The sequence below is a fragment of the Engystomops pustulosus genome, chromosome 11, assembly GCF_040894005.1.
Source record: "Engystomops pustulosus chromosome 11, aEngPut4.maternal, whole genome shotgun sequence".
NCBI lineage: Eukaryota > Metazoa > Chordata > Amphibia > Anura > Leptodactylidae > Engystomops > Engystomops pustulosus.
Window position 1 is genome coordinate 72,055,893 of NC_092421.1, and position 27,387 is coordinate 72,083,279.

The following is a 27,387-nucleotide window of genomic DNA, read 5'->3' on the forward strand; positions in this document are numbered from 1 at the left end:
ACTATTGGACAGCAAATAAAGAAACAACAAACATAAAGCGACATCATTTGTGTATATATATATATATATATATATATATATATATAGCTGTATAACTAGTATATGAATATATAATTATATATTTATACAGTGGAGCATAATATATATGTGTATGTTGATATTCATCCTATTTACCACATGTACTTTATATATGACGTAGATTTAAATATATATATATATATATATATATAGATAGATATATATAGATATAGATATATATAGATATATATATAGATATATGTATATATAAACATGGAACATACATTTTATATGTATATATATTAGAAACCATCAAAAACAGAGTACTAAAAAAAAATTAAACTCACTCTTTTACCCAATAAATTCAACAAAGACAACCCGTAATAGCAACACAAATGTCATTTATTACAAAAGGGAGAGAGAGAAAAAAATCTGTACAGAATAATACTTTCCGTGATAGGATCCTTCCCTCCAGGGGTGAATAGTCCCTATGTGACTATACAAGCCACATTGGCATATAACACTTCAATAATACAGACACCTGGAGAAGGGACTGGAGGATTTTTGTGTTGTATTTTGTATTTTGTTTTTTAATAAAAAATAATATATAATAAAATTATGTAAATAATACATAGATACATACATAGAAATCTGTTGCAGCAGATTAATGGAGATGAGTCAAGGTGGGCGCATACACATGGTGTATTATTGTAGCTCCATTGCTTGGGTTGGCACAGGGGGCAGCAGTCAGTACTCCAGTTTGTTGTATAGGTTATACAGAGGTAAGGACATGTTGCTGCCTGAATAGTACAAGGGGGCTGGGAATGCAATAGATCTGGGCACTGGGACCCTCAGAACTGAATTGTCTCTGAATACTAAGGGCATGCCCACCAGGGTCTGGGCAGAGGCATGGGCCATGTTGGCAGCCTCCAGTTCAGCTGACAGTTGCCTTTTCCATTTGTTCCTGCGGTTCTGAAACCAAGTCTTGACCTGGGTCTCTGTAAGTTGGAGGCTGGAGGCTAAACAAGCCCTCTCTGAGCTGCTGAGATACCTCTTCATGTCAAAGGTGGACTCCAGCTGGTAGACCTGGCTCCTGGAGAACACTGTCCTGGTCTTCTTCTTGGCATTGCCCTGCCTGTCCCCATCCCTCTGTCTGTCTCCTGGGGTGCTGCTGGGGGTTAAATGCCTCTCCTTGTCCCCAGTATAGTCCTGCTGGGAGGGAGACAGCAGCTGGCTCCTGCCTTCTGAACTATGTGGTCCTTGTGTATTATCTGCAAGAGATCACCAACATGTCACTGGCTGCTCCTCCATCAACACTCATATTGTTAGACAATTTGCTCAGAGTAATTGCTGCTGCTTCTGGTATATCAAGTGTTAAACTGCAGCTAGTACAGAAAACTCATTAACATTACAGATGACTAATGGCAAGAGGGATTGTATGTATTATTATACAGAATATGTGAGATGGTGGGATAGATTCCCCAATATATGTATTTACACCTCTACATGCAACTAGAAATGAAAGTAAAGATGGATGGATAGAAAATAGATAGATAATTGATATTAGATCGATTGATATAAAATTAATATAAATATAAATAAAGGAATAGATAGATAGTAGATAGCTACATAGGTGATATATGTAGCCGGCTGGATATAGTAGTATATACTTTTTGTATACAGGTTTCACAAAATTTTCAATGCAGATAAACCCTATTAAATTATGTAAAATGCTAAATGAATTTAATGATTGATAAATTAGATATTTTGTTACCTACATATATGAATGACAGATATGAGATATATGAAGAGAGAGACATTAGATAGACATATTGATACATGGATGGGTGAATAGATAGCGCACAACTACTTAAGTAACCAGCTAGATATAGTAATAATAGATACTTTATTTTCCCAGGTTTTCACTAACTTCTATATGTAGATGATCCCATGAGAAGAAGTGTGAGATCAGTTTCATTTTAGTAAAGTGTATATCATAAAACAAGATATAAGGGTGATAAAAGATACAAGATGCAGATAGATGGATACAGATATTGGACACATATTGGATGAGTAGACAGTTATGGTATAAATAGATACAATATTTCAGGTAAATATTAGATATTATAAAACAGGGGAAACAGAATTTGGATAGATAATATTTCTGTGTAATTATTAATCAATTGTAATCGATAGATATGAAATTGAGCAGATATGTAGATAGATATTTGGCTGCTACACGTTATGTCTCTGTTATGTGTCTATGATATAGTTTCTTGCTATGATTGTTTCTTCTTCCCAGGGTCTTGCAGGAGATGAATCGTCTCCGTGCAGACGCTGTTATTATCCTGGGTAGTAAATTATTTAGTGTAAGAAGCTTCTATCATCCTGTGCAGATGACACATCCCTGATCTCAGGTCTGTATCACTCCTCTACTGCTTCTGCTTGCGACATTTTGTTTCTCTGAAGCCAGGTGCATGCTATTACTTATACACCCAATGCAGGGTCCAGGGTAAGGAGTAAAGTATCCAGTGCATGCCCAGCTGTGATAAGAGGGGATGCCTGCTCAGTACATGAGCAGAAGGGACTCCCCTACACCCCACATACCCCCAATAACAATAGAGATACTCACTGAGACACCTATGGGAAGTGCAGGTATGGGGGGCTTCATCCCTAGATTCCTTGTTGTCTGATCCAGAGCAGAAGCAGCATCCTTCCTCTTCTTCTTCATCATCTGAGGAGGCACTTGGGCTGGGCTCCCTGCATGTGATGATGGGCTCTCTGCTGCTATAAGTCTTGGCACGGTCAGAGGTGGTGGTGCCCTGCAGGATTGACTGGATAGTGAAGCTGGAGAGTGTAGTTGGGGGGCACTTAGTGGCCTCTTCTTTGCTGCTCATCCTGAAGACATAGGAAGGAAGAGGGTGATGATGATGATGGAGTTGCTTTGAGGGGGGCTGCAAAGACAGAGATGTGGGGGTGCTATAGTTTTTAATAATGGGGGTGTCTTTGCTTCCAGTTTGCACACACAGACTGCATCCCTCCCCATCCAAAGCACAAGTCCCTACTGATCTGCTGCCTGCCTGCTGGTGTGGCTACATTTGCATGACATTCCCAGCTCCATAGAACCAATCATGAGCTGCAGACAGCCCCGGAAAAATTGAAATTCCTTTGTAAAAGCTCCATGCACCTGAGTGGAGACATAAGCTGGAGGCTGGCTGTGCAGGAGGTCAGTGGTCGATGTAATATGAAGTTCATGGGGTGGAGAAGGGAGGGGGCACTGTCAGCACAGGTGGGCACACTGCACATGATTCCATCTGCTTTCCATTAGTCTTATAGAAAGACAACTTTTTGACATTGAGTCTAAGTTTGGGCTCCCTGGAATATATACATTTATACATAGTACCCAGGTGACCATACCCTGCCTCTCCAGAAGTCTAAAATAGAGAATGATCTACATAGAAGGGCTATTAATGGGTTAAATATGAAGAATCTACTAATCCCTGTAATAAGAAATAGTTAAATGCTTTTTAGTCTGCTAGCACTAATGATGGCGATGGGAGCACAGAGATATAACAATCACCTTCAAACACGGTATTATCTGAAACATGGTATTATTATATATAAATAATATATATTCACCAAATATCCCCCACTGTGATCTGGCTTTACAGGCTGTTACACTGTCTCAACCCCCTCCCCCCCCCCCCCCCCCATGCTCTGTCAGCACTTGTGCAGTGAGCACTTCCTCTTGTATTCTCAGTGCTGAGGAAGCAGGGGGAGGGTGAGACCGTGTAACAGTCTGTAAAGCCATATCACAGAGAGGCTATGGTAACCCGTCAGGCTAATTTAGAAGGAATGAGGCCATTGATAAGCAATACTTATGGTCACTGGACCATGTATGTATGTATGTATGTATGTATGTATGTATGTATCTATCTATCTATCTATCTATCTATCTATCTATCTATCTATCTATCTATCAATCGTCATTAGCTTTGTCTTTTCAGCCTTTTTATCTATGTAATATCATCTATCTATGTTTTTGGAATAAAGCCACTATCTATCTATCTCATATCTTTCTATCTATCTCATATCTATCTATCTATCTATCTATCTATCTATCTATCTATCTATCTATCTCATATCTATCTCATATCTATCTATCTATCTATCTATCTATCTATCTATCTATCTATCTATCTATCTATCTATCTATCTATCTATCTCATATCTATCTCATATCTATCTATCTCATATCTATCTATCTATCTATCTATCTATCTATCTCCTATCTATCTCCCTCATATCTATCTATCTATCTATCTATCTATCTATCTATCTATCTGTCTCATATCTATCTCATATCTATCTATCTATCTATCTATCTATCTATCTATCTATCTATCTCATATCTATCTATCTATCTATCTATCTATCTATCTATCTATCTATCTATCTATCTATCTATCTATCTATCTATCTATCTATCTCTCCTATCTATCTATCTATCTATCTATCTATCTATCTATCTATCTATCTATCTATCTCATATCTATCTATCTATCTATCTATCTATCTATCTATCTCATATCTATCTGTCTATCTATCTTTCTCATATCTATCTATCTATCTATCTATCTATCTAACACCGAAACGTCGCCGGTTTGTGAATAAACCCTTCCAATTTTTCACTTTGACCTGGGAGTGCTGCCTCAATTTTTTGGATATTGTGTATATACAAGTCTTTTACCAGGACTGGTGAGTCTCTGCACCCCCCCCTCTCTATAGGGGTCCCCACATTGGACACTGTGCTGCTTTGGACTTTCTTTTTCTATCTATCTATCTATCTATCTATCTATCTATCTATCTATCTATCTATCTATCTATCTTGTATAGCTCTCTCTCTCATCTATCTCTCATACAATCTCCCTATCACTCTATCTTCAATCTATCTCTTCAAATAACCTCTATAAGAAAAGCTATAACTATATATTAATATTATCCATAGATTCACTTTAGGAAACTCATACTTTTGTGCAACTTATGAAACTATTATCTAATTTAATTTGCCTGCTCATGGGAGCAATACGTTTTTCAGCAATGTCTATAAGTCACAAAGCTATCATAGGTCATTTTCGGATAAGGGGGTCAGGTAACTTTAGCTAAAGACTAATTTTCCTCTAAGTTACACTTTGCCCCCAAATGTGCACATTGATGCACTGTACGTATGCGGCTTATTGACATGTGGTTACAAACAAGGGCATTGCCTGTCTTAAATATCAGTCATTAGCATCTGTAGAGTTGGGATATCTTAGTTTGCCCCATTCCCTTTCACACCCCCTCTTTATCTGCGTATATGACTGCTGGGTGCTGGGAGAGATGAGAGACAAGTGTCTGGCGCCTGGAACCTGAGCCCACATCATTTCATAGAGCAGCACTATTACATGATCCCCCAAGCCAGCAGGACGCCCCCCCAGCCCCGGCTCATTGTATTACCTGTCATGTTTACTGGGAATAGGAGAAAAGACTCATAAATTAATGTTGCATTTGGTGGAAATGGTTTATTGATCCTCCACCGTGCCCTTATGTGGTTGCAGTGTTAAAACTATTTTTAGGGCTGAAAAATGCTGGCTTTTATATAAAAGATCTCACTCAAGATATGGCTTCTATATCAGCCTGCGGAGCCACTCACTAATATACATACACACGCTATACATGTCACCGGATAGGTATCATATATGGCGCATGCATTGTATATACATAGGTAAGTGAGGCTTATGTCGTGGGGTGATGATGTGGGGGGGTCTTTTAATATGAGGGCGGCACGGTGGCTGAGTGGTTAACATTACAGCCTTGCAGCGCTGAGGACCTGGTTCAAGTCCCAGGGTCAACATCTGCAAAGAGTTTGTATGTTCTCTCCGTGTTTGCGTAGGTTTCCTCCGGGTCCTCCGGTTGCATCCCACACTCCAAAACATACTGGTAGGTTGATTAGATTGTGAGCCCCATTGGGGACAGGGACAAGCTCTGTGCCGCGCTGCGTAATCTGTATGCGCTATATAAAGAATTAACACGGTGATATTGATGATGTATCCATTGGTAGGAGGCAGATACTTGGGACCGCCACTGATCTGTTGGCTCTAGAATCAACACAAACAATGAAGGCAGAAAAATTGCTCCATTCTCTGTGTAGTGGCCAGTCCTGAGAACTGCAGCTCAAATCTCATTAAAGTGAATGGGGCTTAGTTGCAGTGACACAATTCCTCCACTGCACAGAGAAAGGAGCTGTACGTCAGCATTTTCCATGTGGTGATTCTGCTTCTACCAATCTATCGGTAGGTCATCAATACTAGTGTAATCGTTTGGACCCCCTATATCCCATATACTTATCATAAATTGAGGCTGTTAGTCCCCAATGCAAAATATGTACTAGACCCTTAAAGGGGTTGTACCAAGTATTATTGTCATTCACTATCTATAGAATAATGGTTATCAATTTAGACAGTGGGGGTCCGAGGGTCCACAGTGAAGCACTATGCTCTGCAATGTCCGACACTCCCATACTATGGAATGGAGCAGCAGGACACACGGTCCACTGTTGTCTCAAGTAAAGAACAGTGGGGTCCGTTCTTGTAGTTGGTGGCAGACCCCCACCAATAAGATTGTTATCCACTATACTGTATAAATTAAATAATATTACTTATTGTACCAGTCTATGTAAGGAAGAGACACCTTATAGGCTCCTAAGCCTCCAGACCCAACGCCTGATTCTCTTTCTGATTCTGGACAATCCCTTTAATTTTTTTTTCCCCCAGACTAACATTGTGTTCTAAATTCTGCATTAATTCCAATATATAAAACTCAGAAATTACAGGACTGTATAGAAATCAATAGAGACAAATGTCAGGGCGTTCTCGGATGATATTTTCATTAACTCTGGAGCAGTCTATTATGCGTGCGTTATTGAATAAAGTGCTGGTAATGTTATTAAATGGCTGTCACGTGCCCGCTGTTCTTTGACCAGATGCCTAGTCTTTAAATACTCGATAGCCTTGGTTAATGGACTAATTGATTCACTGTATTCCACTACTATGCGCCCTAAATCCCCCCTCCCCCCATGTCTCTGCTGCCTCAATAACTTTTTGACTTCAAAGTTTAGTACCTGTTGTACTCTGTATGCTACCAGGAGGCTGAGGAAACATGGGACGGATGCACCGATGAGGAATACTAATCATGTTCCCCAAAAATTCTATATCAGACGCTTAGAATCACTTCAAATTTCTACACATCTGATCACCTGCATTTAATATATTGTACGTGCCATGATGATGCTATGCGTCTGACAACTATAAAATATCATCATTATTATAATCATATTGTAATCATTGATGGAGTCTGAAACATGCGGCTTTGCAGCCCCCCCCCAAAATAAAAATATACAGTATCACTATATAAACTTCTCCAGCAGGTGTCACTGTTCTCAGTAGCAATCTACCTACCTATATCCTATTCTCCATATGTAGTAATATGTAGTATGTTACACTATAGAATAATACTGAGCTATATCATACAATAATAACTCTAAAAACTATGCAATAGAATAACAATCATACAATAGAATAATACTATACCATACTATGAAACAATGATACAATATAGAATAATACTGAGCTATATTATACAGTAATAATCTAAAAACTATGTAACAGAAAAAGAATCATACAATAGAATAATACTATACCATACTATGAAACAATGGTATACTATAGAATAATACTAAATGGTATCATATCTTAAGATAATACTATACTATACTATACTATGAAACAATGATACACAATAGAATAATACTAGGTGATATAATACTATACTAAAAAATAAGATGACACTTTAAATACTAAAGTGCCACAACGGGGCAGATACACTACAACTATTAGACTATAAGACCAGACCGTCTTATACTGCGCCGGATCGATCAAAGTGTCTAATGCTGGATAATATCTGTCGCTCCCTATTAGTTTCCTTAGCTTACACCTGAAAATTTCGTTATTTAGAGCAACTTTTTTGTAAGAGTTGTAAAAGATGTCATCAAAGTGTTTTAAACACTACAAAATATTTTAGCTTCTCTGTTCAAATTAGGGCGACATTATTTGGCATTCTGATTTTGTTATATCTCTCACATAATTTCTAGAATATTATCGGACTTCTTTTTATCTGATGTGTATGGACAGTCTGCAGGAGTTCTCTACCAATCCCCACCCAATGCTCATGGAAATCTGCCACCACTATTAACCTACCAGAGCAGGGGCGTAACTACAGCCAAAGCAGCTGCTAGGGGGCCCACAGTTTTAGGGGGCCCCGGCATCTGACCTGACACATTAAAGAATGGAGGATGTGCACCATTATATACATATTATGCTGCACATTGTACAGCATATTTATCAGTACATACATGTGTGTAAGAGTGTATAAATATTTGAGTATACAAATATGTATATCTTCTAAGGGTGTAAGGAGCCCCATTCAGTAACAGAAGTAACTGCTCTGTTATGTGTTCTATACACACACTTGTCAACCATACCTCTATTTTTTATTCTCCAGCTGTTCTTTCCCAGCTAAAACTTAAATTTGGAAATATGTAAATGAGGATTAAGTGCTTTGGCAGAGCCCCTGAGGGCTTTGGCTTGAGATCTCACTGGACCAGTGGATCTCAGAAGTCATGTAGCTGAAGGGGGAAGGATGAGTGAAGGCGCTTGGCAGTGGAGGTGCAGGAGTGGGCTTTGTTATTCTTGTACAGCTATAGCCCTGAGGTGCTCTGCTAATGCCCCTCCCCCAAAGCACTTCAGTGTAATTTTCATATATTTCTAAAGTTAACGGAAGGAGTTGCTAAAAACTAAAAACATAGGTAGGGGTGGCACATCTGAGTATAGCCCTACATCACATAACTGCTAGTTCTGGAAGGTAAATCCTGCTGATGGATTAGTATTACTCTAATCACTGAGAAGAAGAACCTTGTAGCAAGTGTTCAATTCCCCTGCAGCGCCTCCACTGGCCATATTAAGTATCACATGGTTCTCTTATATTCAAGGTTCGCCAGATCAAGGATGATTTCTAATGTGCGCTAAATCAAGGTGCGGTTTTCTAGACAGCAGATTGTCTCTGGAATTAAAGGCTATGTAAAAAAAAAATTTCGTTCCATAATACAATAAAATATAAAAAACAAAATGCAATATAATATCACATCTTGCAATAATTTTGTATAAGGCTCTTGACAGATTAGTACGGATTAATAGGCCTTTCTTAGGTGGTCTGGCGTAGACGCGTTTTGGTCCCTTTCACTCCGGCTCATCACACTTGAGAGATGAAGCAAAAATGTCATTGTTCTTGGCACCACTTGAGGTTCTTTTCTACCCCAATCAGTGTCTTCCATCTATCTTACTAGGTTTAGACCTCTCACCTTCCTCTGTATCGGGATATGTCTGCCCCTTTGTTCATCTCCGCAGGCCCCGTGCCCCCTTTCTCTTGCAGTAAAGAGGGGCAGGTGCAGCATAATAAGACCCCCTCTTTCAGCACATTAACCTTTTCAGGGTTTTCGGCAGCAGAGTCCAGACACATTACAAATGGTCAGCTTTAATCATGATGTCAGGTCATTAACCCCTGGGAGACCCAGTCATTGAATAACTATTTGGGGGTCTGTACTTCATCAGTCCAAGTGCATTTCCACATTCATTCACCTATTCTGGAATATGGTGGTGCCTCGCAGCGCCCTCAAGTTGTTAAGCAATGAGGTCGCCATTAAAATGAAGTTGTTAAATATGATATGTAGTAGGGGGGCTCTAGCACGCGTCCATCTGTCCCCCCCCCCAGCACAATAAGAACATGGGGGTCACACATCAGTGGTGATGGCTACATAGCACCGGGTTCTATAGAGAATGTGGTGGGGAGGTCAAGGGCTACACCCCACATATGTGCGACATTTACATACAGAACTCTATGGGGCACATGTAGCATTGTATTTCTGCCGCCTATTTTCATAGTTGTCTGTTGTTGGCACAATTGTGTGTCCTTATGTATCTCAGTCCGAGGCCTCATTCATACAACCAATTGTGTAGATGTAAAAATGGCCACCACACATTTTTTTCTTTGAATCTAAAAAACGGCCCTATTTACTTTAATGGAAAATTCGGCTACGTATCTTATGACCGTATTTTTTACCGCACTGCGAACCGGCCGTCAAACCACAACATAAAAAATACAACATTTTTTGCCGTTTTTTGCGGTACAGTGGGACCTGGGTTCAAGTCCCAGGGTTAACATCTGCAAAGAGTTTTTATGTTATCTCCGTGTTTGTGTGGGTTTCCTCCGGGTCCTCCAGTTTCCCCCCACACTCAAAAACTTACATATAGGTTGATTGGATTGTGAGCAACATTGGGGACAGGGAAGCTCTATGCAGCACTGCGTAATCTATGTGCGCTATATATATATATATATATATATATATATATATATATATATATATACAATTATTATTATTATTATTATTATTATTATTATTATTATATGCACCATCCTATGGATAGGGTATAACTTGCAAACTTGGTACAAGACCATTTAACTGCCACCAACTGGGGGTACTGGGAGTGATAACCCCACTAATCACCTAATAATGACCTATCCTATGCATAGGTCAATTATAGTTATAGCTGCGCATTGGGGACAGGGACCGATTTAGCATGCTTTGTGCAGCGCTGCGTAATCTGTAGGCGCTATATAAATAAAGAATTATTATTATGGCTGGGAATATTACTACATACTGGCAGGTATGAGACCGGTGAGTCTGACACTTCCTATGTGACAGTACATTCAGTGCTACTTCTTTCTCTGGTGTGACAGGTATAATGTCAGGGTATAATTATCTCTGTGATCATGCTACCTTTACACGTTGTCTATTTACAGGACGCAACTGCTATCAGTGATGCAATAGACAGATAGTGTGGGGCAGCAGGCCTCCCGTGAGCACATAGACGTCTATACAGATAATAGGAGGAGGCTGTATATGTGTAAATAGGTAAAACCAGACGTCCACACATGGAGGCAAGTCCTCTGTATATACCCAAAATAGAAAATGCAACTTTTAAACAACCCTTAGGATCCCTGATGTGAGGTCTGCCCTGAACTAGTTCAGACCCTTCCAGTGTCACTTATCTAACAACTTTTTCTAGTTTTAACCATAATGAGGTGTTATTGCTAAGTAAATCAGGTTACAGGCAGAAGGAGGCGGCAGTAGAGTTTCCTGGAGTGAGGTGTCCAGAACAATGGCAATAACTTTGTGGGTTTATCCAGAGTTAATTTTTTTTGGTCCATAAATGGGAAATGTCTACAGCTACAAAAAAACTGGAATACTTGAAAGATACCTGATGTACCCAACATGAAGCTTGAGGGCAAAATTTTTAATAACGTCACCTCTTACCATGAGCCATTTATAGTAATAGAATTTAGCACCCCTAGGCACCAGGACCAATATATACCCCATATTTACACCCCTGCCCCACCAGCAAACATTCCAAGTTTTGCAAACTTTTTCTCTATCTATCTATCTATCTATCTATCTATCTATCTATCTATCTATCTATCTCATATCTATCTATCTCCTATCTATCTATCTATCTATCTATCTATCTATCTATCTATCTATCTTCTCATCTATCTATCTGTTTGTTTGTTTGTTTGTTTGTCTATCTATCTATAATATCTATCTATCATCTCATCTATCCTTTCTATAATTTATTTATGTATCTATATATGTGTAGATTAACTCTATGGGGCATATTTATCATACGCGGGCGCTCGTACGCCGGCGTATGATAGGCCCGCCGCTGCAAGTTCACAGCCCGATACATCAAGAGGCAGCCGGCGACTTTTCACGTATGAAAAGTCGCCAGCAGCAGCAAGTGCGCAGGCGCGAGGACAGTAACGCCCCGCGCCGGCCCACTCCCGCCCGGCCGCGCCCCCCCCTTCACGCCCCTTCACGCTCCACTGGCGTGAAGGTGGTGGATCGGGGCAAATAATTGCAAAAGCTAGCAATAAGCTAGCATTTGCGATTATTTCAGGTCCTGATACATATCCCCCTATGTATCTATCTCTCAAAAAATACAGATGTTATAAGTGACAAATTTCCAATCTCCCATTGACTTCAATGTAAACATTATAACATCCATCATACATACAGAACAAAAGTACTACAGCCATGTACAAAAAAACCTGCATGCAACCGTAATACATTGTATGTTCTTCTATTTTCTACCTATTACTTGGGAACTTGTAAAAAAAATGTAAACGCAATAAAATTTGAAATAATTGAAAATATAAAAAAGCCATGCCTGCCTAAATGGACATAACAGAGGACATACAATTTACATTGATGCCAAAAGGAAGTTTAACTGATGCGTTAAACTTCCGTTCTTTATTTTTTTTTTAGTGGAGGAACTGGGCCTTGGATGTCAAATTATTCATAGATTTCCAAGAGGGATAACAGAGGGACATCACTTAGAAGTAGCTGCATCATTGCCATCCCATAGATGAACTAGTACTCAGTGAATTAGCCTTGGTGGACTCCATAGTAATGCTGTGGCCCATCTGGAACCTACCTAATACTAAAAATGAGCCATTGGAATTAGGAATTTTCTGTATTTTAGGGCAATTATGTTTTGTTTCCATTTAACATCACAACAACAAAGAGGAACGTGATAAAACAGAGAATAAAGACCTGTACCTCCATATATTACATGTCTGGAAAGTGAAGTCTCCTGGGGAGGGGATGAGCTGCTGGAATCAGATACCAATTGTTATTCTATCAAGGAACCAGCAGCGGGGGAAACCTGAGTTGTGTGTCTTCCTCCACATGAATAGTAAGTTGTCATAAGGACTTAACAAATTACCCGAGTACTCTGATGCTAATCCAGCTCCATTCAGCTGCAGGCTACTGAGCCTGACACTGACTACAACGCCACTGATCTGTCCAGATAAGGAACAGGGAAAGTATGTCCCATCAGGATATCAAACCCAGAAATATTCCTTAAAAATATCTTTAAAGGACATTTCCCACCAGGATGAAGGATTGTAAACCAAGCACACTGACATACCGGTGTGTGCCCCCTCTGCCAGGATCTGTGCTTCTTTTATTTTTTTTATGTATTTTCAAATAAAGGCTTTTAAAATTATGCAAATTAGTCTGGTGTTAATGGAGTCTAGAGCCCCTCAGACTAATTAGCATAATCTTAAAGCATTTTTTCCTTAAAAATCAGAGCATACTAAACTTAAATTGTATTTTTAGACTATTTCCAGTTATAAGTCAGTTTACATCTGTTCTAGCGATGATTTAGGTAAATGAAAGCACACGAGAACGTGTTGTCTTCCATCTTTTTCCTGTACATTTCATTTCCATGTTGATGTCAGTGATGACAATAGAAGTAATTAAATGACTGTCCTGGTGGCAATGACAGAATAAAGCCAATTCAGCGAATGTCCGGCCTTGTATCTCAGCTGTCAAGATAAGGTGTTAAACTAATTAAATGTGCGATAAAGTCTTTGTATCAATTACTTGTCAATCCAGCCAGGCGGCTTTTATAATGCCCAGAGAGCAGAGGAGGCCCCCCTAAGATGTGGGGCCTAATATTAACCCCAGGGTGCCTGGGGTACCAGTGCTAGATATGCATATTGGGAGTTTATCGGATCTTCCTCCCCATATATAATAGATACATTACATTATATGTAAAAAATGTCATATCCCTATGCATAATCTACTACTAGGTCCTCATACAACTCATATAGTAGTAGTGTAGTGTGGTAGAGCCATGCCCACCCCATGCCAACTAATCCTGCCTGGCAGTGATTGTACACATTACCACTCTCTCATATGGCACCAGTGTAATTACAGGGCCCTTTAGGCTCCCTTTATCTTTGGGATGATTGTAGCCGCTCACTCTGCCTCCACAATAGATAATCTAATGACATATTTATTGAGTTTTAAAGAGGTCTTCCAGCAGACATGATAGATTGGTCATCAATATCCCAACCATGGGGGTCCAACACGTGGGACTCCCACCAGGCAGCTGTTATGCCTCTAGAATAAAACATAAGGAAAAAAGCCATTCTCTCTAGTGGCCAGTACTGGGAACTGCAAAGAGTGGTAACTGAGTTGTAGTAACACATCTGGCCACTACATAGAGAATGGAGCTGTTTTTCTGATTTGGTTCTCTGGTTGATTCAAGGACCGTTCAGGGGGTATGTACACAACTATTTTGGATAGGTCATTAATATGGGTATACTGGAAAGCCCCTTTAAGGCACTTCTAAACATTACAAACCATGAATGTTGTGTATGGGGAGTCTTCAAACTTTTCATTCTTTGGTGTCTAGCAGAGTACAAACACATGCACTCTAGACTAAATAGAGTCTGCACATATATCTGGGGGTTGAGAGGAATAGCTGTCATGCAAATGCTTCCGTAGACATTATTTTTGCCTTATTCATTTTATGCACATTACAAGATATCACCACCTGAGCACGACACCAATAGACAAGCTTCCTCCACCAATCACAGCAAGCCGTTGTTTGACCAAATTTGCAACCTTGCAGTAAATCACCAAATCCAATCAAAAAGACTCCACAAGAGCCAATGACAGCCTCCGTGGTACTGGATGCTATCCATTGCTGCACTGTATTCCAGATACCCCTGGAAGCTATATCCGATAATTGACCCCTAATTGCTGTGTATGTACATTAGACCCCCAGACGTTCCTATCCTGGGAAAAGAGGGGCTTATTCAAGGGGCAGCAGGGTTCATAAAGTGAAGATGGTTTGTTACATTGATGCCAGTCAATAATAACCCAGCATGTCCATTGGAAGGAGGCATATGCTACGAGCGGGGGGTCTGTGCCCGCAGTGACTGGAGGCATTGGGCGACTTTGCGGCGGCACGGTTGGGGACAGAAATTTACAACCTCTGTAGACAGGCCGTGAAATCTCCTCTGTCAGAGCTAAATGGGGAGGTTTTATACACCCATTTCAGCCTCGGCTTGTTAAATGAGCACATCTGTCAGCTGAACGGAGAATCTCAAAGGCCTTTCGGGCTGGTTTTCCCAACTCTACTAAGGCATACTCCACAAATCAATGTCTTATTCCATTTCAGACACCTCATATCCAAGCCACAATATACATACACCTTCATGGTCGTCTTCTGCGGGGAGGATTGAGCGCAGTCACAGTGCGAGCGGAGATCTCACTTAATTCAGGAGGCTTATGAAATATTAATTCTGCCGGGCAGGCGGCATTAAAGCCTGAGCAGCCATGCAGTGGACATGTTTCATAAGTAGGGAAAATTAAAAAAGGAAGCCTTGTTAAACTGTTCAATTGAGTGACACAAATGAACAAGGCTAGGGAGGATCATAAATAACAGACATGGAGAGGAGGTTTGTCAGACTGTCCCACCATCTACTCCTATCTATATACATGCAACCAACTCATTAAGTTGGAAAAATGTATTCAACCAAATTGCCATGTGTAACCGTCCCTTTAAACCATGACAGTCCTTATGCAATCTAGAAGAAGTCATGTTGTGCATGGTCCAATTCCCTGGCTATAAGAAAACTTAAAGGACATCTACCACCAGGATGAAGGATTGTAAACCAAGCACACTGACATACTGGTGAGCACCCCCTCTGGTACAAGCTGCTCTACTTTTAGCTTCATATACACTGTTTTTTAAGACAAAAAAAAGGCTTTAAATATTATGCAAATGAGCCCGAGGGGCTCCAGGCTCTATTAACACCTATGGAAACAAGAGCCCCTTGGGCTCATTTGCATAATTGTAATGAGCCGTTCATTTATTAAAAGCCAGAGCATACGAAGCCAAAAGTAGAGAAGATCCTGTGACATACTGGTGCCTGCCCCCTCTGGCATGATCTACTCTACTTTTAGCCACTTGGGCTCATTTGCATTATTTAAAAATCTGTTCATTTATTAAAAACCAGGGCATAAAAAGCCAAAAAAAAAGGGCAGATCCTGCCAAATGGGGCACACACCAGTATCTCAGTTTGCTTGGTTTACAATGCTTCATCCTGGTGGTAGATGTCCTTTAATTTCTCTGTTCGGATTATCATGGATTATCTAGGTCTCTTTCTATTGTAAAGTATGCTGGCTGACAGACACACATTGCAGCCATTAATATTTCTTATAGGGCAGTGATGGCGAACCTTGTAGAGACCGAGTGCCCAAACTACAACAAAGACCCGCTTATTTATCGCAAAGTGCCAACACAAAAATTTGATTTGTGATTTATACTCCCTTCTCTGTAACAGTTTTCATTGATACCAGCACCCTGAGGACACCAATAAAGCAGAAAATAGTCCCAGGTACAGCTGTCACTTTAAAATAGCTCTGTGCACAGCAAGTCCTGGGCTGTCTGGGGCTGCAGGAAGATACCTGGAGTCATCTCTGGTGATGGCCTGAGTGCCCACAGAAAGAGCTCGGAGTGCCACCTCTGGCACCAGTGCCATAGGTTAGCCATCACTGTTATAGGGGATGTCACCCAGCTCTCAGACGGACCCTGAGAATAAATCAACCAGTTTCTTAATATAATTGCATTTAAATGCAAAAATTAAAAGGATTTCCAAAACATTAAAGGTGAATTCCAGATTGGTGGGGGCCTGAGGTAAGTAATATCAGAATGGTGGGTGCTTAGGAGAAGTAGTTTCAGATTGGTGGGTGGTTGAGGTAAGTAATATCGGATTGGTGGGTGCTTAGGGTAAGTAGTTTCAGATTGGTGGCGGTCTGAGGTAAGTAATAACATAGTAGTGGGTGCTTTAGCTGAATAATATCAGATTGGTGGGCGCCTGAGGTAAGTAATAACAGATTGGTGGGGGCCTTAGGTAAGTAATACCAGATTGGTGAGCACATAAGGTAAATAATACCAGATTGGTAGGTGCCTGTGGTAAGTAATACCAGATTGGTGGGCATCTGAGGTAAGTAATACCAGATTGGTGGGCATCTGAGGTAAGTAATACCAGATTGGTGAGCACATAAGGTAAGTAATACCAGATTGGTGGGCGCCTGAGGTTAGTAATATCAAATCGGTGGGTACATGCGTTAAGTAATTTCGGATTGGTGGGGGCCTGACACCCGACAGCCCCATCTATAAGTTTTCTGGAGGGTCTGTAGCATTCAGATAAGCATTGTGTCTTTGTTGGCTTTCTTTTTTTTCTTTTTTTTTTTTTTTATTGTTTTTACAAAAAAATACATACTCTATAGTTCCAATATTTAGACTCGACAAAAGGTAAACAGCAATTACATTTCAATTGTTGCATATCATACATAGTTCATACAATATTCACTGCACCTTGTAAGAGGTAGAAGATGTAAAAAAAAAAAGAAAAAGAGAAGAAAAAAGAAAAAAAAAATAAAAAAATAAGAATTAAGGAAAACACAGGGGAAAAAAAAAGATAGGTTTTATGATTGACTCTCTGGTGTCATCATTGAATATGAGAGGGATTTTATGCCATATTCCTATCATAACCTGGCCATGATTTCCACAATTCATCTAGCTCGTTACTCTTTATAATACCTTGTTCCCCAAGGCATTTTTCCATTCTCCATGTGGAATTAACCAAAGAAATTATTTCAGTAATAGTCGGATTGGTTTCATCCTTCCATTTTTTAACAAGTATAACCCTAGCTGCTGTCAAGATTTTATTAATAACCCATTTATATTTATAAATTTTTTTTTGTAAATCCCTTGTCACAATGTTCAAAAGTGCCCATTCTGGTGAGAGTCCAAGGGAGCCCCCTGCTACTAGTTCTATAATTTTTCCAACACCCTGCCAGTAACTACTTAGCTTAGGGCATGACCACAATATATGGTATAAAGTTGCTTTTTTCCCACAACGTCTCTAAGAACAGTGCCATACATCATGTAGTGCTTGTCAATGGTATTGCACATTAATGGGACCCAACTACAGGCCACACCACCACCTGATGGAACATAATTGGCTTGGAAAGACGGCAGCGGCTGCTTTAAACATCTAATCAGCTGGGGGTACCCAGTGTCAGACCCCCCATTGCTGTGGCAATAACCTGGAATATCCCTTTAAGGTTTTATTTCATATATTTCCTCATAGAATAGTCAAAACAATCCAAACCCTGCAATTTACTGTTTTGTCAACAAGTCATGGTATAAAAAAGGATGACTTGGCCTGAGATCTATCTCCAGTATAATTGGATTTTCTCCCCCTTGCTCTATATTGCAGCTTAGCTCTCCATAGATATGGAGAATGGAATAAGAAGTTGCTAAGCCACAAAGAAAGAAAATGGGGGAGATTTATCATCAAGTTTCCGAGGTAAAGCTTCTTGTTTCCCATGGAAACCAATCAGAGCTCAGCTTTCATTTTATAAACATCAGTGGGAAAATAAAAGCTGAGCTCTAATTGGTTGCAGCTCTAAGAGACTTATGATAAATCTCTCCCACATATGTTGATCCTGGAATTGCGGATCTTGGCGTTCTCCGTGGAATTCTTGCCAATTTTCTTTATGTTTCCCTAAATAAACATCCATTGTAGAGCAGACACAAGCCTCTCACTTTCCAGATCCCATCCGAGTGCCAGGCAGTGCCGGTGGAATCCACACTTATCCCGCTGTGTAGTTAAATATTTAAAAGTGTAAGAAACTATGGAGGGGGAGTAGTAGCGTAAGTGTAACCCAAGACGCAACGTCCAATCCTTTCTACTTCTCAGTATGCAAGATGATATAGGATCACAGTTGGTTTCTCAACCTTCACTTTGCACAAACACTGGATTTTCTACAATTACTTAAACAAAAGCTCTGATGTGTCGGTGTATCGCATACACACTGTAGTAAAGGGAGAGATGTCATGCAATATACAGTCACACTTAATTTTGTCCCTATTTTAATAATAATAATTCTTTATTTATATAGTGCACACAGATTAAGCAGCGCTGCACAAAGCTTGCCAAATCAGTCCCTGTCCCCATGGGGCTCACAATCTAAACAACCTACCAGTATGTTTTGGAGTGTGGGAGGAAACCGGAGGACCCGGAGGAAACACGGAAACACGGAGAGAACATACAAACTCTTTGCAGATGTTGACCTGGGTGGGATTCGAATCCAGGACCCCAGCGCTGCAAGGCTGTAATGCTAACCACTCAGCCACCGTGCCCTATTGTCAATGCATCCTAATAAAAAAATAAAGCAATTAGCAAATGAATGAATTTGCACATTTAAGACCTAAGTTATTTCATGGTTTACAGACTACAAACAAACACTATGGGCGTCATTTATCTTATGTCCCCCTTCTCTGCGTTCTTTGTCTAATTTTTTTTTTGTAGTGACAAATAGGGCGCAACAACACACGGCGAATTGAGGAATGACATTACAAATAAGCTTAAAATAGGCGCAAAACAGCCATTACGCAGCAAAAAGGCCAAAAAAAACCACAAAAATGGCAAGAAAAAAAAATGGTAAATGAACCCCTATGTAGTCTGATCCTGCAGTTTTGTTTCTTCTATCTCTTCAGGAAGTGATTGATATAACCATACAAGTCACTGGCCCACATTTAGTAAGGTCCGTGCGCCAGTTTTCTGTTGGACTTTGCACGTTTTTTTCTGTGCAAACTGCTTGCACGGGTATATAAGAAGTGTCCGCGCCACATTTGTGTCATACACAACCGTTTTATGTTGCGGGTGCACTATTCTTCATGCAACACAAATTTCTGGACTGAAATGGTTGTTGCGGGGCTCAGTCGGACCGTGCGCCACATTTAACATGCAAAGTTAGATAGAATTGTGTCACAAGCCATATGTTAAAGGTGCTCCAAAAAGTGGTGCACTCTGGTCTGAATTTTTGAATCTCCCCCTCCCTGTCAGTTTCGGGCATTCTCCGGCCACCTGGGGCGGAGAGTGGGTGGGAATAGGGCGGGGTAGGCATAGGGTGGGGAGCAGGTTGGACGTATGGTGGCGAAGGGGTGGGCGTAGGGTGGGAAACAGGGTGGGTATAGGGCAGGCCGGGGAGTAAATCGATAAAAAACTATGGAGACTATAGTAGAAAACTCCGCCAGTTCTGATCCGGTCTACAGGTCAGAACAGGCATAGATTACGCCCATATTTGCTAAGAGGCTGGAACCTCACAGAACATATGGCCACACGACTGCCGGCGGGGGGAATTTTAAGACTAGCATTAAAAACACCATTCTTAATGAATTCCCCCCATTGGGCCCATATACTACATACACTGCACATAAGACAAGACAAGGTGATACATTGTATCTGGATAAGGTAAAGTGAATGGTTTCATCTACACTGGCCATAAAATCCCTCCAGTAAATGTGATCAGCCCATAACCTGCAATGAAGGGGTAAATGGCCTCAGATCAGCAGAACTGTTGCTACAGAGGGAGCTGCTGGGAGCTTTCATGAAAACCTTAATAAAAATTGATCTTTTTTTCTCTCCTTTTTTTGCAGCAGTTAGAAAATAGGCTTGTAGCTCAGCTGTGATATTGGGAGAAGTCTATGGGAGTAAATGACAGATGGAATCATAAACACGTTTGATCTTGGAATCAAGCTTTGCCAAATATTAAGCACAGCCCTTGCAATCCCTTTTTCTTTTACAGGGACCGGGGGTTATGATATACGACGTGTCCAAACTTTAAAATAAGGAAATTACCAGAGAAAATGATTGCAATAAATTTTCTAAGTATAAACGTTGATTATTTTTCGATTTTCATTCAGAACATATTTTGGAGCAAATGGCATTTGGCACTGGGCTAGGGGGAGGGGGACGGGAAGCGGAGGGGGAACGGCGAGTGGGGGGGGCTGTTTCATTTTTTTTTCTTCTTTTTTCGATACCCTGCACCCTAGAGGTGTACAATTTATGTAATCTGCGCTTGGAAAATGAATTGGGTAATTTATTGGAAAACAGAAAGTCCTAAAGATTGGATCAGCATTGCCTAGCCTGACTCCCACTATCCATCAAGTTCCAATTAACAGGCCAAGCCAGAGAGGACTTTAATGGCTTTCCAATCTAGTTGCCTGATAAACCCATCAATTCCTCTGGGAGAAATTAAGAAAATCGACCGGCCTTTGGCGTCGGAGTGTCATTCCTTTCTGCAACTATATGTCAAATTAAAAACACAATTAAAATTTAAACTGTTTCAATCAGGGGCTGCCCTCCAACCTATGTTTCACTTAATAGAAGTTTGATGAAAATCTGATGCTTGTTCTCTATCAACAGGAAGCTCAGGAGAAGCTCGGGGAGGCTCCCGCACCACAATCCCAGCCCTTGGACAGGGTGCTGGCTGCTGTGATACCACATTCCTGACTCTCGCCAGCACACCGGAGGCACCAGATGGCAAAGAGTCAATGCCAGGCAGTGAAGGGGTTAACCCCCCACCCCTCCCCTGCTGTCACATTGATCGGAATAAATGGGGCACTCCGACCCCCGCTAATGATGACATGGGACAGTGATCCACAATTAACCAGAAGCCAAGGACAATTGCAGGGAATGATAGCCCAATAGATTATCACCAATTGATTCCTTCCTTAATTTAGGAGGTGCAAAATAGCACATGATGGGAGTTGTAGTGCCACACATTGGTGTCGCTCGCATACTTCTGTATTTAAGGTCTTTCTAGGTTATAGTACAATTTTTTAGGACAATGTGACGCAAATTTTCAGTATTGCAAAAAAAAAAAAGTACCAGTCACTCATTGAAAAATGGTGCAATACAATAATATGGCACAGGCTTCCAAAACGGGTCCTGATATATGGAATTTGCAATTTTGTGCCCCTGATTGCGAGACGCGTGAATGGAACAAGGTCGGAGGGAGCCCTGACCAGACAAATTTACTATAACCTGCAGCAAAAAAAACTGGTGCAGGTTATATCTGAAATGTACAGCAGGCCGTAGAGTTCAATTTTGGTGCATGAGTGCTGCGCCATTTCTATAACGTGGACAAAACCTCATGTCCTGTGATGGGTGCACACAATGCACCATTCTTTAAACGTCAATCCCATAGTTTAGAGATGAGTACAAATCAGGAATCATATAGACATGCGCATTACAACCTCCATATGGTGCACAGTATTCAACCATTGCAAAGGTAAAGGGGCAATTCGTCTCTACTGCCCCTTTGAAGCGCATCAACAGAACATTGGATTTGTGTCTATGAGGCCTTTCCTCTGTTATTCCTCCGTGCCAGCTGGATGTCACAATTTGGGTGGTGACATCAAGTAATTTGATTCTACCTAACAAGTGCTGACAGTATAGACCCCCCTGTTTTCAGGGAAATTTTAAAACCCCTCTGTTAATTGGGAATAACATAAATTTGTAAAGAAAAATGCCCCAGATGTATTAGTACAGGGGGGATACGAGTACTTACTAAAAGGGACACTAGGAAGGACAGATCTTTGTCCAGTCGCAACAAGTTATCCCTTATCCGCAGGATTAGTGGTGGAACCCCCATGGATCACAAGAACTGTCTGTTGTACCCCAAATGAATGGAGCGGCGCGTGGGACATGTGCGCTACTGCTCCATGTTCCATGCTCTATGGCGCTGATGGAACTACAGAAGTACAGCGCTCGGTTATCCCCATCAGCTCCATAGAGATGAATATAACAGGCGCATGTGCGACCAGCTGCTCTATTCATTTGGGAGTATAATGGATCCCTGTTCTAGGTAGGGACAACCCCTTTAAGTTTTAATGTAGAATTTCCTACACTGCTCTGGCACCAGTAAGGCATTTTTTTTTTCCATTATCCATGCGTTTTTTTTTCAAATGGAGGAAAAATACTCTAGCCTTAGACATAGATAACCGATACCTGCCTAAACGGAACATAACTGATGACATAAAGTTTACATGGTTGTCAATGGGATTTTAAATTGATACGTTAAACCTCAGTTCTTTACTTTTTCAACAGAGATAAGGATCGGTAACGTGAAATGAGCCTAACAAAGTACGGAAAAATTTACAAGACCCAAGTTTTTCTTTTTAGGTCATCTGTAAGTTATAATGTAATCTAAAAGTTATGAGAATGTATACAAATATTATACAATTTTATTTATAATTCATAACCATATAAATGACTAATGATAATTGATTTTCCAATATTGCAATGCAGAACATCTATACTTAATGTAATGGTAGTAATATCCATTTTAGAAGTTATTTTCATATCTTTACCAATTATAGGTGCAGCACCTTTGTGATGGTGGTTCCTCTCTCCTGTTGCACTACAACCCCCAGCAACCTTTCCTCCCAGATAACACTGGCACTTGTAGTCCTACATCACAAGGCTGATCTCTATGTCCCCAGAGCCTGTTTCCAGAGTAGACTAATGAAGTGGCATTTCATCTTTTATGTCCCTCAGAACAATGCAGGTGTATTATAGTCCTAGCAGCCTCCCTATCCCCCCCTCCCCTCTTGAAATGATTTAAGAAACCTAATCTAATATGTGTGGAAGACAGAAGTGTATTTAGCTTGGAATGGAAACGTTTGGTGGCTGCTGTGGAAGGTCATCACTATGGGATGAGTTAGTGAGGGGCTCTGAGGGATACAGGGGAGGGGGTGAGAGTAATAAAGGGGGGGTGTCACCATTTAACTAAGTGCAAATGATGAGGTTATAGCAGAGCAATGTGCTGCCCCCCTCCCCATGTGTGCTGCCTCCCCTGCAGTGATATTTCCCTAAACTTGTTAATCTAATAACACTCATGAAAGGCTCATTTGGCAGTATGAGAACAAACCAAGGTCACTAAGTGACAGCAAAGCACAGGAACAATAGATTCATTTGAAACAATATTTTACAGACATTTTACGATCAATATGGACTGGAGCATTATGCTGCTGCAATCTGTTAATGTTTCTTAATGGGCTTCTCTTTCTGTTCTGCACACTGCCATACAAGTCGATTGCAAAAAAAACTGTGATTATTTGCAAAGACACTTGTATATTCACATAACACACACACACACAGGCACTATATCCAGTGTATATAGTCACACACATAGGGACAGATCTATAATGCACTGGCTATGACACAGGCTCATCAGGGATAATGAGGACTGCTATTACTGAGGACCATTCAGGGACACAGTTTCTATTGCATTATTATACTCATCATTAGTTGTGATAAAGAGAATGACCAATACTGTTAGATGAACTATTGGGAATCAATGAGTAATGTCTACTTATGGAATAGCCAGTCTTGAAGGGCAATCCACTAAATCCACTGTCAGGGGTCCATTCATGTGTGTGCAGCTTATTGTATAGAAGTGTTGTTCTGGCTTTCCTGACTGTAAATTCTGTGTTTTTGTTAGTGATTTTCTTAAATCAAAATTTGGGGGGTGTCCGATACACTGGCTATACATTGGTGTTAAAGATCTTACGTATGTATGTATGAGTGAGTCTATATGCATTTGTATCTACATGTGAATGTGTATATATATTTGTGTATATACAGCATGTGTATATTTGTATGTACATATGTGTGTATGTTTGCATATATGTTTATGTTTGTGTGCATATTAGTATGTGTATGTTTGGGTGTGTATAACTGTAATCCATAGATAAATTATATATATATATAATATCTATCTATTTATTTATTTATCTACCTTACATATATGCAGATTTATTGTGACTTAAGTCCATTCTGCATGTTCTTGTCCAAAAACTGGGACACTTTATATCATATATATCTATGATATGTTGCATATATGTTCAAAGGGAAGATAGATCTCTAATATCTAGAAAATTATTTTCTTTTATACATGATAGGTAAATAGCAGATATACAAAGGTGGTGCATGTATAGATTCCTCATATATGGAAAGAAGAAGCGATAATGATGCTTGTCATAAGAAAACAAGAGAGAGAAAATGGGTTACAGAAGAAGAAGGCAAGGACAGTAGGAGATAGTAGGAGAGATAAATAAAGAGTGAGTGAAAGATGAGGAACTACCAATAAAAGAAAGAATGATAAGAAAGTTATAGATAGAGGGAGATAAGAAGAGTGAATATAGGGAATGTGAGAGTTGAGAAAATCTACAACATTCTGTCTGTATCTGTTAGGTGCTTTGGTCATGTATACATTATATACTGTATTTTACACACAATTGCCTCTGCATACTGTAAGTGTTTTTTATTAATTGAGCAAGAAAATAGAGAAAAGGAGATGTTTAACTCTTTAACCACCATGCAAGCAACATCTGACATTATCTATCTATCTATCTATCTATCTATCTATCTATCTATCTATATATCTATCTATCTATCATCTATCTATCCACCTTACATGTATACAGATCTATTGTGACTCAAGTCCATTCTGCATGTTATTGTCCAAAAACTAGGACACTTTTTGCATTTTAATCTTTGCTTCCTAAAACATATTTTGCTCCAAGTATCCAAGAGTTAAGTAACTCTTAAATCACCACATCCAATGAGCCTTGGTTAGCATGCATTATAAGGATTGTTGTTTTTTTTTTATCCTTACAGTTGTATAACATTTGCAGCATAACCAGTCATAAATCTGCTGCTCATAGATAATTATTGCTCTTCACACTCCTCCCTGCAGATCTCCTCCTTTACTGTATATCACAGTCAGGGATAATTAGTTGAAGCATTTGGCACAGGTGGGGTTAAGCCTGCACCAGATATGTTATATAATGCACCCCCATCTCTTTGCATTGCTGGGAGATGACACTCACCTGCACTGGTTAATGTTCTTCTTGGGTGCCCAGGTCCCGGAGGAGGCTGCAGCCAGGTGTGCAGGGTGTATTGTCAGCATCTGCTCCTCTGCTGTATAATGTGGCTGAATGTGGAGCCTGGAAATTTATATATTTCTCTGGTGTTTGCTATACAGAGCTGGAGTATTTACTATCAAATAAAAGAAATACATGTGTGTTGTTACTACAAACAGGCAAAGCGAGATCTGCTCAGTCTGATACCAAACACTGGACATGGCCAATGCTGCATTTTCTTAATTGCAAACAAACGCTCAGATTTAGAATTCAACCTCCAAAGAAATCAAGACAAGTGTCCGGGGACTTATACACAGATTGCCAAGGAAAATGCACCGCTTGACTGGATTGCCCACATCAAAGGCAAGGGGCTAGAGCAGCTCCAGGAGATGCACCACATCCTGCCAACTCTGGAGAGGGCACAGCCACTGGAGATGCCAAGATTCCAAATCATTGCCACTTCTTAGGATGGCTGGCACCTTAGTACCTCTCAGTATTAAACTTTATAGGTGCCATGCCACTATGGCAATAAGAATTGCTGTTGCTTGGTACTATGGCAGTACAGGAAGACCTAATATGGCATTTACTCATGGCATCTCCTTCTCTCTGCTCTTAAAGGGCATCACCTGAATACTCCTGAAGAGAAAGCTCCATTTGGCACCACATCTTAAGTAATAGCTTTACCCGCTGTACTCCATTCACCCATGTGTGCTAGGGTTTATTTCTATTATATCATGCTTTAGGCATCAAAAGGCATCACCTTGTCATCGTTTGATATTCTGGGGTGCTAATGTGGGGCATCATGGCACAACAGAAAAATAATATTATCCACTTCATGACACTTCATTGCTGTCCCCTCGCTTGAGCCTGCTTATGATTTATTTGTCAATCCCACCCTGGAATTAAATGCTGCAGGATATTATATTTAGTCACTCAAAAATCTAAAAAATGTAACATAATCCACGCTGTAGATAACTGATATTATAAACTGGAGCATTAGGGGAAATGTAAAGCAATATATTTGATGCCATCATAGCGCAAAGCAGTATAATGTATTGCAAAGGGTAGGGACACTGTGGCACAATAGACGACGTGAATATAGTAAATAGAACTATGCTATTTCCAATACTCTTTCTAAACTTGCGCAACCTTAATATGTCTTCCGATATGAAACCCGATGTGTAGTGCCACCCTGGCACCATGAAGTGGCGCAGTACTTTAGTATTTCTGCGTGCCATGGCTCAAGGATGAAACCTTACAAGATAGCAGCATGACCCATTATGTTGTAGTCATTCCACCTAAGTGATATTATAAAACTGGGGCATTTAAGAAGACAACAAAAACTGTATGTGCCCTTCACCCACGGTGCGTCCTGTGCCATGCTCTGTGCCAATTGCGCACTTTCATTATGAATTATCCTTTCCACGCAGAACACTGTGGAGATGAGTTCTCAGGATACATGCTGCACTTGTTCCAGCTCTGCTCTATGTTCTCCATGTAATTACATTTCTCCAGGAGAAGAGGAAGATGAAGAAGAGGGGCAGCTGTTTATTTTACCCCGGCTGAATGTGCC

General features: G+C 40.3%; 1 protein-coding gene across 2 annotated transcripts; it reads right to left on the reverse strand.

Moving 5' to 3' along the window:
• Positions 1-445: 445 nt before the first annotated feature.
• HMX2 (H6 family homeobox 2) lies at positions 446-25,868 on the reverse strand. Of its 2 annotated transcripts, none has more exons than XM_072129776.1 (3): positions 25,782-25,868; positions 2,651-2,972; positions 446-1,289 (listed from the first exon to the last, which is right to left on the reverse strand). In XM_072129776.1, the coding sequence occupies exons 2-3, from the start codon at positions 2,913-2,915 to the stop codon at positions 766-768; spliced, it is 789 nt and encodes a 262-aa protein (XP_071985877.1). In that variant the 5' UTR covers positions 2,916-2,972; positions 25,782-25,868; the 3' UTR covers positions 446-765. The 2 variants fall into 2 exon arrangements, with proteins under 2 accessions (XP_071985877.1, XP_071985876.1); XM_072129775.1 differs by having other exon boundaries at positions 2,651-2,916; positions 25,782-25,862.
• Between the last annotated feature and the right edge of the window lie 1,519 nt (positions 25,869-27,387).

Excerpts from the sequence above, each read along its gene's own strand:
- HMX2 (XM_072129775.1), bottom strand. The coding sequence starts at position 25,861 with ATGCTGACAATACACCCTGCACACCTGGCTGCAGCCTCCTCCGGGACC. Across the intron at positions 2,917-25,781 it reads AAGAACATTAACCAGTGCAG|GATGAGCAGCAAAGAAGAGG; the intron begins GTGAGTGTCATC and ends CTATGTCTTCAG. Across the intron at positions 1,290-2,650 it reads CACTTCCCATAGGTGTCTCA|ATAATACACAAGGACCACAT; the intron begins GTGAGTATCTCT and ends GATCTCTTGCAG.